General features: G+C 43.1%; 1 protein-coding gene across 1 annotated transcript in view; it reads right to left on the bottom strand.

The window, feature by feature from the left end:
- The window catches only part of LOC126252785 (facilitated trehalose transporter Tret1), a 219,586-nt gene that overhangs the window by 14,057 nt on the left and 183,714 nt on the right, over positions 1 to 21,815 (bottom strand). The window contains exons 4-5 of the mRNA XM_049953717.1: positions 17,636 to 17,895; positions 4,529 to 5,050 (exon numbers count right to left, since the gene is read on the bottom strand). Of these exons, the coding sequence (XP_049809674.1) occupies positions 4,529 to 5,050; positions 17,636 to 17,895 (782 nt within the window). The remainder of the gene's footprint in view (positions 1 to 4,528; positions 5,051 to 17,635; positions 17,896 to 21,815) is intronic.

Raw genomic sequence — 21,815 nt, forward strand, 5'->3', positions numbered from 1 at the left:
GTTAAGCGATCGCAGACAGCGAGCCGAAAGATAGGAAACGTGGGAGGACCAGCACAGTTTTCTGTCAAACGTAAGACCCAAGAATTTAGCGACGTCTGAAAAACGGAAGGTTGACAGGTCCTAGATGTAAGGAGGGCGGAAGAAACTCCTTACGTCGCCAAAAATTAACACAAACGGTCTTACTGGGAGAGAAACGGAAGCCTGTTTCGATGCTCCAAGAGTGGAGGCGATCGAGACATCCTTGAAGACATCATTCAAGAAGGCTGGTCCGTTGAGAGCTGTAGTAGATCGCAAAATCATCCACAAAGAGGGAGCCCGAGACATCGGGAAGGAGACAATCCATAATTGGATTTATAGCGATGGCAAACAGTACAACACTCAGCACGGAGCCCTGGGGTACCCCGTTTTCTTGGGAGAAAGTGCGGGAGAGAGTAGTGTTCACCCGCACCCTAAATGTGTGCTCTGCCATAAATTCGCGAAGAAAAAGGGGCAGCCGGCCTCGAAAGCCCCAAGAGAACAATGTGCGGAGGATGCCTGTCCTCCAGCAGGTATCGTATGCTCGCTCCAGATCAAAAAATATTGCTACCGTTTGGCGTTTCCAGAGAAAATTGTTCATGATGTAAGTGGAGAGAGCAACAAGATGGTCAACTGCAGAACGATGCTTTCGGAATCCGCATTGGGCAGGTGTTAAAAGACTGCGGGATTCCAGCCACCACGCTAAACGGTAATTCACCATACGCTCCAAAACCTTACAGACACTACTCGTGAGAGAAATGGGGCGATAGCTAGAGGGGAGATGTTTGTCCTTTCCAGGTTTCGGAACAGGAACGACGATAGCTTCCCGCCATCGTCTGGGAAAAGTACTGTCGGTCCAAATTCGATTATAAAGGCGAAGGAGGTAACGCAGACTATGGGTTGATAAATGCAGCAACATTTGGACGTGGATACCATCTGGTCCTGGGGCGGAGGAGCGAGAAGAAGAGAGTGCATGTTGGAGTTCCCGCAAGGAGAAAACAGTATTGTAGCTTTCGCGATTTTGAGAGGAGAAAGCAAGAGGTCGCACTTCCGCTGCACGTTTCTTCGGGAGAAACGCTGGCGGGTAATTTGAAGAGCTCGAAATCTCGGCAAAGTGCTGACCCAACGAGTTAGAAATTGCGACGGGGTCCACTAATGTGTCATGCGCGACAGTGAGCCCAGAGACCAGGGAGAAACTAGGCGCGCCTGAGAACCGTCGAAGCTGACTCCAAACTTCCGAGGCGGGAGTGAAGGTGTTAAATGAGCTAATAAAGAATTTCCAGCTTTCCTTCTTGCTATCGCGGATGACACGACGGCATCGCGCTCGTAGCTGCTTATAGCGGATACAGTTGGCCAAAGTAGGATGGTGGCGGAAAACGCGGAGAGCACGTCACCGCTCATGTAGTGCATCATGGCATGCCTCGTTCCACCAAGGAACTGGGGCAATTCGGAGGTGCGTGGTATTGAATGTTCCGCAGCTGTAAGAATAATGTCGGTAATATGTGTGACCTCATCGTCGACGCTGGGAAAGTGACGGTCATCGAATGTCGCTAGAGACGAAAAAAGTGTCCAATCGGCTTGAGCAAACTTCCAGCGTCGCAGGCGCATATATGGCCGTTGAGGCTGCAGTCTAAGGACACATGGAAAGTGGTCACTGGAGTGTGTATCATCAAGGGCGAACCATTCGAAGCGCCGAGCTAGCGGAACAGTACCGACCGCAAGGTCCAAATGAGATAAATTTGCCGTGGAGGCAGACAAAAACGTAGGGACCCCAGTGTTGAGGCAAACTAGATCTGCTTGGTGGAAGACGTCTAGCAATAGTGAGCCACATGGACAAGGATGTGGAGATCCCCAAAGCGGGTGGTGGGCATTGAAGTCCCCAACCAGCAAATATGGGGGTGGAAGCTGACCAAGAAGATGAAGGAGATCAGCTCGTGCCATTGGTGTGGACGATGGAATGTATACAGTACAAAGAGAGAACGTGTATCCGGAAAGGGAAAGACGGACGGCGACAGCTTGGAAGGAAGTGTTTAAATGGATTGGGTGATAATGGACAGTTTCATGGAGAAGAATCATGTCCTCCGTGTGCTGGAGTGCCTTCAACAGAGGGGAGATCATATCGGACGGACTGAAAATGAGGGAGAACAAAGCGGTCATGGGGACGCAGCTTTGTTTCCTGAAGACAGAAGATGACCGGCGAGTAGGATTGTAAGAATATCGACAATTCATCCCGATTGGCTCGAATACCGTGGATATTCCAGTGGATAATGGACATAGGGTGAACAGAAAATGGAGGAATGCGACCAAGGTCGCTGTCAACTCAACGACTGCTCTGAGCTTGCGACCGACAGCATGGAATGGCATTCAGCCGAAGGCAGAAGATCCTGATCCATAGGTTGGTCAGGAGCAGCTCCTGCCACCAGCGACCGGCCGGTTGATCGGCCGCCAGCAGTGCGCCTCGGCGACACAGAAGACGGCCGAGGGCGATTTCCGCCAGGTGGTGCTATAGATGGGACACGCCTTGGCGGAGAAGGAGAGGAACTGGGTTTCTTTGTAGCCTTCTTGGAAGTATGATGTTTAGAGGAAGGAGGAACCGATGGTTGGGAAGTTGCCGTATGTAAAAACTCTTCACGAGTTTGCTCTTTTTTCGAAGTCTTGGTGTCTGACTTTTGGGCTCGAGATTTAGCAGAACTCGACAAAGGGTGAGCCAGAGAGTGGGCAGGCGAAAGTGGTGAGGTTGAACGGGCGATCTTTGCACTGGCCGATCTGACGACCGTGGCACTAAAGGTGAGGTCGCAAGTCTGCGTGGCCGCCTCCTTTGTTGGCCGAGGAGAAGCAAGGACAGTGCTGTAGTTTCCTTTCTGAGGCACGGTGGGCTGTCGACTGGCGAATAATTTTCGAGCAGCAAAGGTCGACACCTTTTCCTTCACCCTAATTTCCTGGATGAGTTTTTCGTCCTTAAAAACGGGGCAATCTCGAGAGGAAGCGGCGTGGTCACCCATACAGTTGATGCAGCGAGGGGATGGAGGTGGACAAGCACCCTCATGGGCATCCCTGCCACACGTAACACATTTGGCCGGATTGGAACAGGACTGGCTGGTGTGATTGAACCGCTGGCACCGATAGCAACGCGTAGGGTTCGGGACGTAAGGGCGAACGGAAATTATCTCATAGCCGGCTTTGATTTTTGATGGTAGTTGAACTTTGTCAGATGTCAAGAAGACAGTGCGGGTTGGAATGATGTTCGTGTCAACCCTTTTCATAACCCTATGAACAGCCGTTACGCCCTGGTCAGACAGGTAGTGCTGAATTTCTTCGTCAGACAGTCCATCGAGGGAGCGTGTATAAACGACTCCACGCGAGGAATTTAAGGTACGGTGCGGTTCCACCCGGACAGGGAAGGTGTGTAGTAGTGACGTACACAGCAATTTTTGTGCCTGGAGGGCACTGACTGTTTCTAACAACAGGGTGCCATTCCGTAATCTGGAACAAGACTTTACAGGACCTGCAATTGCGTCGACACCTTTCTGAATAATGAAAGGGTTGACCGTGGAGAAGTCGTGACCTTCGTCAGACCGAGAAACAACAAGGAACTGTGGCAACGATGGAAGAACTGACTGTGGTTGAGACTCAGTGAACTTACGTTTGTGAGCAGACATAGTGGAAGGTGAGGAAACCATTGCGGAAGAATCCCCCATGATTACCGGCGTCTCCGATGGCACGCTCCTCCCTTGTGGGGGCCCTCTCTGAGGGCACTCCCGCCTTAGGTGATTGTTCACACCTCAGGTCACACCTCCCGACAAACGGACGGAGGGACCAATCGGCACTTTCGGAAGGTATCAGCTTGGGTAATCACCCCTCCCTGGGCCTGGCCATTAACAGGGGGTACGTATGTGTCCTACCTGTCTACCTGGGGCGGGGAATTACGCGTTACCCCGTCACCGGCTACGCATGGAAGTGCGTGGGTTGGCCTTCAGACACGCACAGGGAGGAAGAAAGAGAAAGGGAAAGGAAAGAAGAGAGGTCTCAAACGCCGCAGCGGAGAAGGTAGAGAGAAGAGGTAAGGAAAAGAGAAGGACAAAGGAAGGATGACAAGCAAGGAATGAAGGCGAAGAATGTAGTATATGTACAAGCGTCCGTCTCCGGACGTAGGCACAAACCATAACCCCAGAGAAAGGGAAAGAAAGAGCCAGAGGTGAAGGGAGGGGGGGGGGGGGGTGGCGAAGATGGGGAATGGGGAAGGATGCGGAAAGGGAAGGTATGCAGCCCGGAAAGGAAGGAAGGCCACATCAGCTCGGGGTCCCGTGCTCGCTACGCACGTATCCACAAAAGAGTTGTGGATCCCCTGGGGGCAGTGTAACCTGTTATTGCATTGACTTTAAATAATGGATATGACTCCTCAGATCACTTTTGAAAAATTATATTCATAATTTGGTTTCCCACTGCTTCTTTAAGTACTTTTAATATGCACGTGTAATTCATTAAAAAGAATTCAAACATAAATGTAACGCACCTTAAAAATGTCGGAGGTGTAAAATATCACAGCATTTACTCCACTGAGTTGTTGGAAAATCATGAGGCCAAAAGCAACAAGAACTCCTTTTCGTGCAGCTGGTGTATTGAAGGCCTTCCACAAAGAGACCTTTTCCTTCGCTGAACTCTCTACAGATTCTCTCATTTCAGCCAGCTCAGGTTCGACATCATAGTGTGGGCCTCTGAACCACTGCAGTGCTTTACGTGCCTCATCACCACGTCCTTGCTTCAGGCGATACAATGGAGTCTCAGGCATGAAGATAAAAGCTGCTGCAAATAGGATGGGCATGACACCACATGCAATGGATATCCAAAACAGCTCCACACCTAGTCCCAACAAATACACAAACAGTATTCCCACAGTAAGCATAAGTTGGTAATAGCCTCCTAGTGTTCCCCGAATTTCCTTTTGCGCAATCTCACTTGTGTAGACAGGTGCTGTTAAACTGAATGCACCTCCCATTCCTCCTGTCAGCAAGCGTCCTACACACAGCCAAACAACCTGTGAAACAAATAAAGATAATAATCAATTTAAAAGATCCTGTCAAGTCAGTAACTGGAACAAAGGAAATGTTTCAGTAAAATTATGAAAGGAATAAAACAGATTACTGCTGATTGAAAGAAACATAACTAGCAGATTTAACAGCAACAACATATACTACATATTTTTACTGTTTATGAATGAAATGGTAATTAATATAACACTAAAAAAACTGAGACTGTTGCACTGAACTCTTTACAATTTCTAGTATAGTCAGATGAAAGGAAAGAACCTTGTTATTATATTGGGCTGCACAACAGCACCCTTGCAAAAGTTGCCAGAGACAAATGTAGTTGAAACTTTAAAACTGAAAAACTGCACAAGATAAAAGTTCGCTTAAATTTGCAATCACGCTCTTCTATTTGCACTAGCAATCATTAACTCAAACACTTATAATTTAAAACCAGAAACATAGGCCCAGTCCTAAAACCTGCTAAAAAGTTAACAGGGAAAAGGCTTAAATAGGATATGAGGGCAAGAAGGGGGCAGGGGTGGGGGGCACATGCAGCCAGCCATCTTGATGACATATTACAATCTCTTTCCTAATAATGCAGGAACAAAATGAGTGATATCACAAATCCTTAAAAGTCTTCTCAAACTTGTCTTCAGTTGCCAAAAGAGAGGGCAGATAAACTAGAGGAAGGTTTGCTTTACACTTGTTAGGATTTACACAAACTCAGTTAAAATGCAGTATATATAAATCTTTACACCATAGGCTTGACACACTAATGTGTACTCTTGCTGAAGAAAGAATCTATGTAGCATAGGACAAACTCCAACCAGGAGGTGTGTTAACAAGACTCTGTTTTACCTCTGTGGCTGGAAAGAGCTATGCTACAGCTGGGTGGCTGGCTTAATCAACCACAGCATGTTATCCTACACTTCCAACCACTCTTCCTCCCATCAATGCATGACCCTGTGCCTCAAAATCAAAGGCTATGCATACAAGGCAACCTGCCACTGTACACGCCATGCTCTGTTCAATAACATTGTCCCCATACATGACAAATATGTTTCTGGCTGCCTCTGCTGCTGTTACCTCTCTGTAGAATTCAAACAAAAGAATATATCATAAATATCCTGATTTCTCCACTTGGTACTCCATTTTTTAGCATACACAGCTCCCCTCGCCATCTCAAAATGACCATATGTAAATTCAGACATCAACCATGAACTACAAATAAGACATGATAATTGATAAATAAACCCTCAGCAAGCGGAATACCAACACGAAAAACAAAAACACTACTCATTATGCACCAGCATAATGCAAACTATCTAATCCATATGTCTAGGGCTCCAGATAAAAATTACAATAAAAAGATAATGTGCTTTCTGCTCAGTCATAACCTGCATCTAGCTATGGACAAATTCCCAGCTACTGTTAATGAGGCAGCCACAGCTACAGGGCAAAAAACTGTTGTCGTGTACTGTCATCAACACCACAAATGTGGCCATGGTAATGCCAGAAATGACTGTTCCACCATGCAGGATACTTATTTCTTTGTGCCATCATCTCAATGTAATGCAGGGGTCATATTATTAGCTACAGATGAAGAGGAATGTAATTCTGTCCTCTCTCCAAGCCCACTTTCCTCAGCAGCTTCATACATCACACTGGATGACACAAGGATGTGACAGCTAGGCTTGTTGCCATGTTTACTGGCTCATGCTGTAGAAGACTGTGTGGTTTCAGCCTGTCACGCTTGCACTCATAACCCGTCAGCCCTGACAGAACACTTCTCCCCAGCTTAAACCCGAATGCCCAAGGGAGAGACTATGTTTATTTTGCAGGTCCACTCCAAGGTGCCATGGGGTTACTACTGGATGATGCTCCCTCTAGCTTTCCATTCATGGTACAAATACCAACCAACTCATGACAGCCACAAGCCAACCTCTGGAAACTTTTTTCACTGTAGAAGGTCCTCCTCCTTTATTGTGTTGGACTACCATCCCCAGTTGGTACCACTGCAATTAAGCAGTTCTGTCTCTGTAACAGCATAGAACATCTAATTACCATCCCTTCATTCTGAGTGGAATGGATGATCAGGAACTTCAAAACACAAACACAGAAGGTCATAGTATCAACGGCCCCACTAGCTTCCTCACTTCTCACTGATCTGTCCACCTCAATGGGTGTGACATGGCCAAAGTTTTTAATGGGTGCAGATCCCAAACATTATTTGACTTTATGTGCCTGATAAGAAAACACAGATTCCAAGCCTGCACTCATCCTATTACTGTGTGGGCTGCAAATCAGAACTTGCACCTCACATAGATCCCGAGGTGCCATGACCATCAACAGAGGGCACCAAATTTTTGAACTCATATCCACACAAGAGTGACTGATTCATCATGGGAATCAGATTTTGCTAAGATATACATCGCAGGATGCACCCACAGACCAATTAGTCAGTCAGTCAGGGACAGAGGTAGGCAGGACACCCACTTGAGAACAAATGCCAATCCTGAACCTACCAATTCCCTTCCACTAGCAGCTGTATGATCTGAGACCACACTAGAATCTTCAACAGGTGTTTGAAGTGATCACAAACCAAAAATGGGTGCCAATAGAGAGAGAACACTTACATCCTCCTCTATCTTTCTGAACACAATCTCCATCAGGCGTTAGCCCAAATAGCACCTTGCAATCAACAGACCAGCCAGGCCCTTCCATTGTGCAGATGCTGCTACTGCCTGGTCCTACTTCTAACAATACTACACAGAAGGCAATGGATGGCAATATCAGTGTTCATTCATCATCACTGTGCTTGCACTCCCATTGCCACAGCCATTTTCAGCCCTAAATACCCACTAAAGGAGGAGGGGATTTAGTATTGTATCATGCTTATCTCAATTTGGACTTGGAAGCAGACACATTAGTAGTGTCTGAATCATCATCTTACAGTCCAGTCCACACAAGGCACCAGAAGAGAATATGGTGTCTCTGACCACTAGCAAGCCAGCATTAGAGGTGTTATGGCCTCCGACCAGTTGCTTGTGGTGTCTGCTCTGGCAAAACGCTGGATTGTTATTGGACTTCAGCTGGTCTGCTGACTCACTCTGGCACTCTCCTTGCCTGCTTGCCTAGCGACTTCTATAGCTTCATTGTTGCACCTCTAGTGACACTACAGTTGGCAACAGTAGACTATGCTTCTATTTCAGTTATTGAATGCAAGTAATTCTCTTTTTCTTTATCAGCCAATGAAGTTGGAAGACTTTGTATTTTATATGGCTTTCTCTACTGCAAGATAGATGGTATACCTATAGTCTAGCTGGACCAGATGAATGCTTTGTAGAATTATTGTTGATAGGACCAGTCCTGCAGCCTCTATCTTTCAACTGACAATGAAACATTTTCAAATGTTTAAGGCTAAACATGATCATATTTTAAGGTTTTACAAACATGGTAGCCATGACAGCCTTTGATCATATGCGAGGCCCGTGGGCTCGACTGACAAACTGAAATGGATAATGTCATTAAAATGTAGTGCTGTTACATTAAGACTGGGACAGACATGATTAAAAATACAATATTGCAGTGCTTTGGTTGTTCTCAAATAAGATGCAAAGTTCCTTCGGACATGCTTTGCATCATTCTTCGCAATATTGCATTTATCCGTCAACACCTGGCAAGCAACTTTCAAGTAAAATGTCTCCCCTGTATGGCAATATACATATTGAGTGTATGATTAAAGGTTGTAGACAGGTGATTGATGACATGAAAGTTTGGGTCTGGCCGTTAGTCATGCTTGGATAGCCAAATGCTAAGGCGACCACTCGCGATAAGCTGGAAATCCAGGTTTGAGTCTCAGCCAGGCATAAATTTTCATTTTCAACATTCCATTATACAGCTCATTGTTATCCATATTTGTAACTGAAAGTACATTTAATGATTAAAAAACAGTACACCCTGTTTTAATTGTCTGAAATGTGAAAACTGTCTTTTGTGCCTGATACTTCAGTCTCTGAAGTATCATCTGGAAGTGATGAATTATGGATTGAGGAGGAGGACCATTAAATAATAAAATCTCACTCACTTGCATAAAACTGCTTGAAAATGTGTCTTGTGTCTGCCAATGAAATAACTACTCTGCAAGAAATGATTTTAATGAAAAACGTAGCAATCCAAATAAAACTGATCCCCCAGGAAATAGATCTGGCAGAAATGGTCACACACTCAAATAATTTGTCACTGAATTCAGTGATTAGTTCCTCACTATGGCAGCAAACATTGCACCCACTAATAAACAACAAAATACATATGCATTTGAATTACTGGTGCAGACACTGCATGCATTTCCAATATACATCAGTTAAAAAAAAAATACAGCCACTACAGAGATTACATAATTCATCACATTATTGAAAAGTAGTAATTATACTGACTGTGAAGGGGTTTTTGTAAAGAATATTAAAACTTTGTACTGTAATGATGTGACTACCCTTAAGCTATCTTTGTAAACAATAAGTGACTCAGCATATACTTTCTAATAACCTTAAACAGGCTGTGGCAATACCCATCTCTAAACTGGAGATAAGCAAACCACCTCTCATAATAACCACATTTCACTCTTTCCAGTCATTCCAAAAGCTTTCGAGAAAGTGACCTATGATATATAACTGAGTCATTTATCTGAATTCAACTTGTTAACTCCCTCTCAGCTGGGATTTTGTTAAGTATTCTTCACAGAGAAAGCAGCACAAGGCCTCAAAATTGGAGTCCTGGCACAAGTAAACAAAAATTATCCTATTCATATAGATCTACTTTGTGACCTTATCAAAGCCTTTGATTTGCATGAGGATCACAAAATTCTAGAAAACTAAAGTTAATGGCATTCCTCTTGTATGGTTGGTGTTGTGTCTAGACAAGACAGCCTAGACACAATGAGAGGAAGCCGAAAGGCACACGCTTAAACTCACACAGGCTGGCGTGAGGTCTGAAACGGGATACATAATGAATGCTATAAAGAAAAGTACGTAGCTTCTGGAATACTTAACTTTAATCCACATTTGTAGAACATCGCTCTTGATGATACATGTTATAACCACAATATATATAGCAAAGGATTATGGCGCCTTGCTAGGTCGTAGCAATTGTAGCTGAAGGCTAGGCTAACTATCGTCTCGGCAAATGAGAGCGTAGTTGTCAGTAATCCATCTCAGGCAAAGTCGGCTGTACAACTGGGCGAGTGCCAGGACGTCTCTGCCGTGTGGTGGGGCTCGGTCTGCGATCACTGACAGTGGCGACACGTGGGTCCGACGTATACTAATGGACCGCGGCCGATTTAAAAGCTACCACCTAGCGAGTGTGGTGTCTGGCGGTGACACCACAGTTGGAATCTTACTTCCATAAAAAAGCAGAGGGCTCAGTAACAGACTGTAAATTGTGCATGAAAATAACCTCAGAACGATGCAACATAACATCTAGTGCCACAGAGATCAGTTTTAGACCCGCTTTTGTTTCTAACTTGTATAAATGATCTTCCAATGAATTCAAAAACTGAAATGTTTGCTAATGACACAGGCACTCTAATAAAGGGTCCAAATTCAACACTAGCAAACACAGGTCAGATGATAGCTGAGCATAACTGTTGGATGAACAAGACATCTTCATTACAGACTTAAGAGATGTCCAAAACCCAGCTGACAAACAAAAGCTAAACGAAGTGAAAATATTTATTAAGGAGAGCACTGAGAAAAGTGCTCAATGAATTTGAAAATAAAATTTTGCCAATCAGTCTGACTAAAAACTCTAAGAGGTTTTTGTCTTACATAAAATCAGCAAGTGGAACAAAATCATCTATTCAATCACTGAGTGATGATACTGGCATGAAGACAGAAGATGACAGAGAGAAGACCAAAATACTAATTTTTGGTCCTTTGAAGTTGTTTCATGCCAGAAGATCTTAATACAGTTCCTCCATTCAATCACCATATGGCAAATGGCGGATACTGAGATATGTTGTCATAAAATAGAAAAGCAACTACAATTGCTTGGTAGTGGAAAAGCAGCCAAATGATATACCTGTAAGATTCTACAGAAGTTATGCAAAAAACTTGCTCCCCTTCTAGTAGACGTTTACCATAGATCACTGGAGCAAGGAAAGGTATCTAGTAAGTCAAAAAAAGTGCAGGTCATTCCTATTATCAAGAAGGGTCATAGGACAGATGCACATAATTATGGGCCTATATCACTGATGTCAGTCAGTTGTAGAATTATGGAATTTGTTTTATGCTCATTTTGGAGAACAAAAATCACCTCATTAAAAAACCAACATGGATTCTGCAAACAGAGATCTTGCCAAACTCAGCTTGCTCTGACGACAGATTCACAATGTTGTAGACATCAGTTGATGCCCTGTTCCATTAATTCAGGAAGGCATTTGGAAAGTCCTGTGCTGCCATATGAACTTACTGAGTGCTGGACGAGAGTAATGATTGGATTCAATGTTTCCTCACAGATAAAACTCAACATGTTGCTATTAACAGGAGAAAAATTGAAAGGTGTAAAAAGTAATTCAGAAACAGTTCAAGGAAATGTGTCACAGTCACTACTGTTCACAACACATGTAAATGATCCAGCAGATAACGTTGGAAGCTGCACAAGGCTATTCACAGATTATGTAGTTGTCTATAAGAAGGTAGCAATGCCAGAAGACTAGCACTTAGCATGAAGACCTGCAGACAATTGATGAATGGTGCAGAGAATGGTAGTTGACCCTGAAATAAATAAATGTAACATATTGCACATACATAGGTGAAGAAATACGTGCTGTACAATTGCGTTATTGATTACAAATTGTTCAGACTGGTAACTATCATGAAACACACAGAAGTAGCCATCTGGAGCAACATTACTTGGAATAATCACATGAAACAAACAGTAAGAAAATCAGACGCCCTACTGAGTTTCATATAAAAAATTCCCAGGAACTGTAATTCATCCATGAATGATCTGACTTACAAAACACTTGTGCCATTTAAGACTTTCCTGTTGTAGTAACTGCTCCATTGGTTCATGGGCATCATGTCAGATAGTGTTGTGGAAGCTGCACAATATTTTGACGAGACAACTGCTCATCATCCTGAGGTGCTTACTGACGCGTTTCTGCAATGGCTTGCCAATATATATTCTGACTCACAAGAAAAGTGCAGGTGCCAAGGATTGAGACTATAATGTCATTGTAGATGAATCATAGAGCATGGCAACATCCAGTGCCCCCTGCCATACAAATGGGCCTCAGGCTTCTCATTTGCGACGCGGGAAAAGCACGGCTGCAAGTAGTGGCCTAGAGCAATCACGTGCACGCAGAGTGCTGGCACCCAGTTTAAGTGTGCAGACTATGTTTCTCTGTCTGTGTTGACTCAGATTCATTTGTCTGCAGCTGATGATGCCTTAGTATTGCCAGTGCTGGTTCCCATGCCCTGCCGAGTTGAAATACCATGTCCCTATTGATCAGGTCATTACTTACATAAATTTTGACTGCTTCTTTAATGATGGCGCCCTGGAATGTGGAAGCAAATGAAAGGATCTCTGTCTCTCCACAGTTCATGCTGTGTCCCATGTCAAGACAGTGTTCAGCCACAGAAGACTTTTCTGGCTGACCCAGTCTGGTCTGATGCCTATATTCAGCACATTTATCCTCAATAGTGCGACGCATCTTGCCAGTGTATGATTTCCCATGCTGGCATGGGATTTTATATATATCCCTGGTCTCGTTAGACCTAGGCTGTCTCTAACAGAACCCAACATAGTTTGCACTCGTGCCAGAGAGTGGAAGACATTTTATTTGATGTTTTTTGAAGAGCCTGCCAATCTTAAAGGACATGCCACCAACATACATTAGAAAAACCATCCTCGTGGAGTTCTCTGTTTCTTCTGGCTGTTCTTGAGGTTTAGAGGGTGTAGATTTAAATGATTTACAGGTCTGTTTATCAGTGTACCCATTTTGTACAAACAGAGTGTGAAGAGGGCTAATGGTGGTGATGATTGGTTTGTGGGGCTCTCAACTGCGTGGTCATCAGCACCCATACAAAGTCCCAATTTTGTCACAGTCCAGTTTTTTTATGTAGTTCAATTTAGCCACTATCATGAATGATGATGACAAAGATGAAATGATGAGGACAACACAAACACCCAGTTCCTGGGAAGAGAAAATCATCAATCTGGCCAGTTATTGAACCCGGGACCACGTGGTCCAGAGACAGCAATGCTAGTCACTAGACCACGAGCTGCAGACGCGAAGAGGGCTGCAAGTAGTGGCCTAGAGCAATCACGTGCACGCAGAGTGCTGGCACCCAGTTTAAGTGTGCAGACTATGTTTCTCTGTCTGTGTTGACTCAGATTCATTTGTCTGCAGCTGATGATGCCTTAGTATTGCCAGTGCTGGTTCCCATGCCTTGCCGAGTTGAAATACCATGTCCCTATTGATCAGGTCATTACTTACATAAATTTTGACTGCTTCTTTAATGATGGCGCCCTGGAATGTGGAAGCAAATGAAAGGATCTCTGTCTCTCCACAGTTCATGCTGTGTCCCATGTCAAGACAGTGTTCAGCCACAGAAGACTTTTCTGGCTGACCCAGTCTGGTCTGATGCCTATATTCAGCACATTTATCCTCAATAGTGCGACGCATCTTGCCAGTGTATGATTTCCCATGCTGGCATGGGATTTTATATATATCCCTGGTCTCGTTAGACCTAGGCTGTCTCTAACAGAACCCAACATAGTTTGCACTCGTGCCAGAGAGTGGAAGACATTTTATTTGATGTTTTTTGAAGAGCCTGCCAATCTTAAAGGACATGCCACCAACATACAATAGAAAAACCATCCTCGTGGAGTTCTCTGTTTCTTCTGGCTGTTCTTGAGGTTTAGAGGGTGTAGATTTAAATGATTTACAGGTCTGTTTATCAGTGTACCCATTTTGTACAAACAGAGTGTGAAGAGGGCTAATGGTGGTGGTGATTGGTTTGTGGGGCTCTCAACTGCGTGGTCATCAGCACCCATACAAAGTCCCAATTTTGTCACAGTCCAGTTTTTTTATGTAGTTCAATTTAGCCACTATCATGTATGATGATGACAAAGATGAAATGATGAGGACAACACAAACACCCAGTTCCTGGGAAGAGAAAATCATCAATCTGGCCAGTTATTGAACCCGGGACCACGTGGTCCAGAGACAGCAATGCTAGTCACTAGACCACGAGCTGCAGACGCGAAGAGGGCTAAGCCCTGCTGATAAACTCCCTGCATCAGAGATAATTCTGGCCCTATGAACGAGAGTCCACAACGCGGCTCTGCATTGAGATGGGTGATGGCAGCTTGAAGCTCATAGATACAGGTCAGTGTGAGTCAGTTTGCGAAACACACTGCAACCCAAGGAAACATCATCTTTTTTGTGGACCAAGACATCAAAAAACTGGAGGTCTCCATTTTTCTCCCATGATGAAGCAAGTGCTGGGATGGAGGGTGTCAAGGTGTTCCAGAAATGCAGCAAGCTTCGGTGCTCTGTGTGACCAAACCAGAAAAGTGTTGTCCACTGATCTCCATAATATTTAGGTTTCAACACCATTGAATGAAGTACTTTTTCCTTGAAGTCTTCCATAAAAAGATTAGCTACAATGGGAGACAAAGGGCTACCCATAGCAACACTGTCAGTCGGGTAAAAACAGTTTTCTTTAAATAAAAGGTATGCCAAGGTAAGCAAATGTTTGATTAGAAGTATGATGTCCTCCTCCAACTTAGTTCCTATAAGTTGTAATGAGTCCACGAAAGGTACTCATGTGAACAAAGAGACCACATCGAAACTCACTAATATCTCAGCTGGTTCAAGGCGCAAAGTCTTCAGTCATTTTATAAAATCTTCTGAGTTTCCCAAGGCATAGGAACCAGTACTGGCAGTACTAAGGCATTGTCAGCTGCAGATGAACAAAACTGAGTCAACACATACAGAGAAACAGTCCGCACACTTAAATTGGGTGCCAACACACTGCCCACATGCTCTCTGGGCTGCTATTTGCGGCCGTGCCTTTCCCGCATCATGAATGAGAGACTCAATCCTTGGTTCCTGCGCTTTTCTTGCGAGCCAGTGTATATATTGGTGAGCCATTGCAGCAACACATCAGTAAGCACCTGAGGATGATGAGCAGTTGTCTTGTCGAAATATTGTGTAGCGTTCACAATAAAACACTTGTTTGAATAATTCTTGAGCACTGCTCATTAGTCTGGAACCCTTACCAGGTTCAGTTAATAGAAAAGGTAGACAAGATTCAAGGAAGAGTGGAATATTTAATCACAAGATTGTTTAGTTGGCATAAGAGCATTATGGAGATGCTCAACAAACTCAAGGGCATACACTACAAGGATCATGGTGAGGTTTACTATTTAAATTTTGAGAGGGTATGTTCCAGAAATAGTCAAACAACATATTACTTCCTCTTGCAAAATGTCCACACTCTGATAATTTGTTTTGGAGCTAACACAGAGTTTTAGCAACAATCATTCTTACCATGTGCCATTCACAAATGGAACAGAAAAGGGGAGAACAGTTAGTGGTAACAGAAGTACCATCCACCACACACTGTCAGCCACCTTTGAAAGTATATATGTAGATGTAGAACAGGCCTATAATTGTTTCACAGCTAGTGAAGACACATTATGCAATTTCAAATAAGCAATGACCATTGAGCAACAATCAATAATTATATAGTGAATGATGCACAGCATGTAAAATTCCTTGGGGATCCAGCTAGATACAAGTTAAAATGGAGTCAACACATGGATAAAATAATCAAGAAACTCAGTTCAGCTTGTTATGCACTTGGAAGCATCTCCAATTGTACTGGCCTAAAGAAACTACTGTTGACTTACTATGCATATTTTTCATTCTCTGTTGTCTTATATAATTATCTTCTGGGGCAGTGTACCTAAAGCAAATAGTGTGTTTGCTCAACAGATGTAAGAATATTGTGTAAATTAGATAATCATACACCTCACAGAAGCCTTAGGATCTTACTTCCCAAACCTTAATGGTTTTTGTTATTGATAACAAAAATCAATTTTAACTGAACTGTGATATACAGAGTCACAATACAAGGCACAAAAATAATTTTCACATAGACTTTTCCTCCTTGTCGAGGGTTGAGAATGGCATTATGTATGCTGGTAGTGAGCTATTCAAGATCCCAGCTACCATAAAACAAGAAATTGGGAAATCCTAACAATTCAAAATAAAATTTAAAAAAAGTTTCCAAGTTAGTAACTCATTCTACAAATTACCTTAACGTCTAAATGCAGAGTGAAAATTTCTATTAGTTACATGGTATGTGGTGTGTTTGTTATAATGCTGTATGATAAGTAATAATTTAATAAACAGGACTCAAAATTTACATTTGTTACAAAATTTTCTCTGAAAAATATCACTGTAATCAAGTAAATATTTAGCTAATAATAGCAGATAAATAACATCTATAATTAGTTATTTTCACATTCCATGGATCACTTGCATGATACATTGTAATGATGTGGAATGAGTCATTGTTTATTGTTTATTGTACTTTTTATTTTTTTATTTTTTTTTTTTATTTTTGCATGGAGACACCAACTGGTGTCTTTTGCAAACGTCATAACATTTTTTTTTCAAGTTTAGTACAGTCATATACACATATGTGATTACATATACATGATACAAATGTACCATTGTATACAATAATTTATTTTAGTTTAATATTAATATTCACTTAAAGAATATGAACACTTGTCAATCAAGAAATATTTCAGTTTCACTTTGAATAAGCTCCCTTTGTGGCACCTTATAGAGCTCGGTAATCTGTTGTACCACATTTGACCACTAATGCATGGTCATGCAAGTGATCCATGGAATGTGAAACTAACTGATTATAGATGTCATTTTACATTCACATTACAAATTAATTTGTAAATATGGCAACAGTCTGAAAATAACTTTTTATTTTTTAAATATGCAAATTTGAGTTAGTAATTCCAACCCATCATCTTTCACATATTCCAATAATAGAAATTCTTCTTTGGAATAGAAAGGGTTGTGAAGGAGAAACTTTTTCAATTTGTTTTCAAACTTTACTCTGCTGTCAGACATTTTACACCACTGGGTAAGTGATCAGACAATTTAGTTGTGGCATTGTACACCCCTTTTCATTCTACAGCCAACCTTAATGTCAAGTAACGAATGTCATTATATAACAAAATGGGGAAGGCAGAGTTTTACTCAATGCAACAGCTTCAGTTGGCGTAACTGTAATCTGCACTGAGCAGTATAGTGAAAGTTTATTGTTAACAGACCTACAGTATACAGCTTCAGTTTCTATGATGTGTTTGTCTCATGTTAGTGTATACCTTGACTCATTCCACATCCTCAAAGGTTTGCCTCCTGGATGGAATCTATGGAATATGATGTGTGGGTGGGTGGGTTGGGGAGGAGAGGGGAGGGGTGGGGTGGGGGTGGGGGTGGGGGGTGAGAGGGTGAATGAATGAACAAATGAAAAAAAAAATGCAGAAACACTTACTGTATCTCCCCACACAATGCATGCCCATCCAGCAACAAATGGAGGAACAAGACAAAGCATAGTAAGTTTTCTTCCCACCAGATCGAGGAGGTAACCAATTGGTAAGACCATTGCAAAAGCTCCAAGTGGCATACAAGCACCAATCCATGAAAGTTCATTAGCAGTGTAACAATGTCCACTATTCGTAGCACAGTCAAGTTCTGCATTGGCTGGGCTGGTCCAGGCAAGGGTAGTACCTGCTGCCATTGCTCCAAGAGTCACTGAAACATAAAAAAACTCTTATTGTCACTTGGGTGTAATTGGTTATGTTCTCTTACTCACAAACCCCATGCAAACTGTTTATCTGCACAACTTGATAAACATAAGATTTAAAAAATAGTGTCTGTCAAAGCGAAAAGTGTGCAGGATAGGTGAGCATATTCATGTATTCATTACTCTGTTGAATCTGAATTTGATGCAAAATACTGTACATTTACTGGTGTTCCACTATACAGGGTGGTCCATTGATAGTGACTGGGCCAAATATTTCATGAAATAAGCATCAAACGAAAAAACTACAAAGAACAAAACTCGTCTGGCCTGAAGGGGGAAACCAGATGGCGCTATGGTTGGCCAGATAGATGGCGCTGCCATAGGTCAAACAGATATCAACTGCGTTTTTTAAATAGGAACACCCATTTTTTTATTAGATATTCATTTAGTACGTAAAGAAATATGAATGTTTTAGTTGGACAACTTTTTTCGCATTGTGATAGATGCCGCTGTAATAGTCACAAATGTATAAGTACATGGTATCATGCAACATTCTGCCAATGCAGACGGTATTTGCTTTGTGATACATCTCCTGTGTTAAAATAGACTGTTTACCAATTATGGAAAAGGTCGATATCATGTTGATGTATGGCTATTGTGATCAAAATGCCCAACGGGTGTGTGCTAGGTATGCTGCTCAGTATCCTGGATGACATCAACCAAGTGTCTGGACCATTCGTCAGATAGTTACATTATTTACGGAAACAGGAAATGTTCAGCCACATGTGAAACATCAACCAAGACCTGCAACAAATGATGATGCCCAAGTAGGTGTTTTAGCTGCTGTCACGGCTAATCCACACATCAGTAGCACACAAATTGCGCGAGAATCGGGAATCTCAAAAATGTTGGTGTTGAGAATGCTACATCAACACAGACTGCACCCATACCATATTTCTATGCACCAGGAATTGCATGGTGATGAATCTGAATGTCGTGTACAGTTCTGCCACTGGGCACAAGAGAAATTACAGGATGATGACTGATTTTTTGCACGCATTCTATTTAGCGATGAAGCGTCATTCACCAACAATGGTAAGGTAAAACGGCATAATATGCACTATCAAGCAATGGAAAATCCACGGTGGCTGTGACAAGTAGAACATCAGTGACCTTGGCGGGTTAATGAATGGTGTGGCATTATGGGAGGAAGGATAATTGGCCCCAATTTTATCGATGGCAATCTAAATAATGCAATGTATGCTGATTTCCTATGTATTGTTCTACCGATGTATTACAAGATGTTTCACTGTATGACAGAATGGCAATGTACTTCCAACATGATGGATGTCCGGCACATAGCTCGCGTGTGGTTGAAGTGGTATTGAATAGCATATTTCATGACAGGTGGATTGGTCGTCAAAGCACCATACCATGGCCCTCATGTTCACCGGATCTGACATCCCTGGATTTCTTTCTGTGGGGAAAGTTGAAGGATGTTTGCTATCGTGATCCACCGACAACGCCTGACAACATGCGTCAGCGCATTGTCAATGCATGTGCGAACATTACGGAAGGCGAACTACTCACTGTTGAGAGGAATGTCGTTACACATATTGCCAAATGCATTGAAGTTGATGGACACCATTTTGGGCATTTATTGCATTAATGTGGTATTTACAGGTAATCACGCTGTAACAGCATACGTTCTCAGAAATGATAAGTTCACAAAAGGTACATGTATCACATTGGAACAACCGCAATAAAATTTTCAAACGTACCTACGTTCTGTATTTTAATTTAAAAAACCTACCTGTTACCAACTGTTTGTCTAAAATAGTGAGCCATATGTTTGTGACTATTACAGCGCTACCTATCACAAAGTGTAAAAGTGGTCCAACTAAAACATTCATATTTCTTTACATACTACATAAATATGTAATAAAAAAATGAGGGTTCCTATTCAAAAAAACGCAGTTGATATCTGTTTGACCTATGGCAGCATCATCTAGCGGGCCAACCATAGTGCCATCTGGTTTCCCCCTTCAAGCTAGACAAGTTTCGTTCTTTGTAGTTTTTTCGTTTGATGCTTATTTCGTGAGATATTTGGTCCCGTCACGATCAATGGACTACCCTGTAGATATAAAAGAGCAAACAAGATAGGTTTCATGGACAGGACAAGGATTTCAGGTGCAGGTGCAGGAGGCTGGGGGGGGGGGGGGGGGCACGAGAGAGAGAGAGAGAGAGAGAGAGAGAGAGAGAGAGAGAGAGAGAGAGAGAGAGAGAGAGAGAGAGAGGAGGGGGTGGGAGCAAGCATTCAGCCATTCAGCAGAGTAGGAGAGGAGGAGCAGAGAAAGGGAAAAGACTGGCGAGTGTGATAGGACAGGGGGTGCAAACTGTTGAGTGGATGGTGTGGGCACACTGTGTTACTGTAGGCAGAGGCCAGGGCAATTTCAGGAGCAGAGAATGTGTTGTAAAGATAACTCCCATCTGTGCAGTTCAGAAAAGCTGGTGGTGGAGGCAGATGGCCCAGGTTGTGAAGCAGCTATTGAAATCAATCGTGTTATGTTTAGGTGCACATTGTGCCACAGAGTGGTCCACTTTGTTCTTGGTCACAGTTTGGCGGTGGCCATTCATGCTGGTGGGCAGTTAGTAGTCTTTTTTTGTCATCTGTCTTCTGACTGGTTTGATGTGGCCGCCACAAATTCCTCCCCTGTGCCAACCTCTTCACCTCAGAGTAGTGCTTGCGACCAACTTCCTCAATTATTTGCTGGATGTATTCATATCTCTGTCTTCCTTTACAGTTCTTTCCATCTACAGTTCCCTTTAGTACCATGGAAGCCATTCCCTCATGTCTTCACAGATGTCCTATCATCCTGTTCCTTCTCCTTATCATGTTTTCTCCATATTCCTTTCCTCTCCGATTCTGTGCAGAACCTCCTCATTCCTTATCAGTTCAACTAATTTTCAACATTTGTCTGTAGCACCATATCTCAAATGCTTCAATTCTCTTCTGTTCTAGTTTTCCCACAGTCCATGTCTCATCACCATTCAACACTGTACAGATGTATGTTCTCAGAATAGTCATACCAATATGAAAAGCCATTCAATGATTGCAGCACAGTTGGTACATGACACAGCTGCTTTCACAGGTGGCACAGTCTCTGACAGAGTAGGATAGTGAGTGATGTGTTGGTGGATTGGGCAGGTCTTGCACGTGGGTCTTTCATGGTGATATTCATAACACCACCCTATGGCAAGGGGTTGTAACTGTAGTTTTGGAGTTGCATAGGGATGGACTAGGATATTGTGGAGGTTGGGCGGGTGACAACACCAGTGCAGGAGGGTTGGGAAGGATCTTTGGTAGGGTGTTCCTCATTTGAGGGCATCAAGATAGACAACCAAACCCCTGGTGAAGGATATATTTCAGTTGTTTCAGTCCGAGGTGGTACTGGGTCATGAAACGGGTGTAGGCTCATTGCTGGTTGTTGAGGGTGGATGGAGGATCCCAACACATCACTGCTTGTGGCCCATCCCTATACACCAGTATCCCTCTGCCCACAGTCTTGCAGCTGTTGAATACCACCTCTTCCACGTCCTTCACACTCCAAACTATCTCATTTCTCATACACCGTACTAACCTCATCCTAACACAAAACTACCTCTCCTTCAAAGGGAAACAAATCCATAGGACAGCCAGGGCCACCCTCAGGTAACCTTCCTGAGCCGATGTGATCATAGAGCATCTAGAGGAATCCTTCCCAGCCTCCTGAAACCCCAAACCCCTGCTCTTTTTTAGGCTCACTGAAATATCTCCATGGTCTGGACTCAGGGCCAAGACCCCCTATCGTCATTCCTCCACACTCTCACAAAGGCATTCACCGGTAAGCAATGCCCCCAGACATAGCCCACAAAAAGATTTCCTGTC

Source organism: Schistocerca nitens, chromosome 4 (genome assembly GCF_023898315.1).
Source record: "Schistocerca nitens isolate TAMUIC-IGC-003100 chromosome 4, iqSchNite1.1, whole genome shotgun sequence".
NCBI lineage: Eukaryota > Metazoa > Arthropoda > Insecta > Orthoptera > Acrididae > Schistocerca > Schistocerca nitens.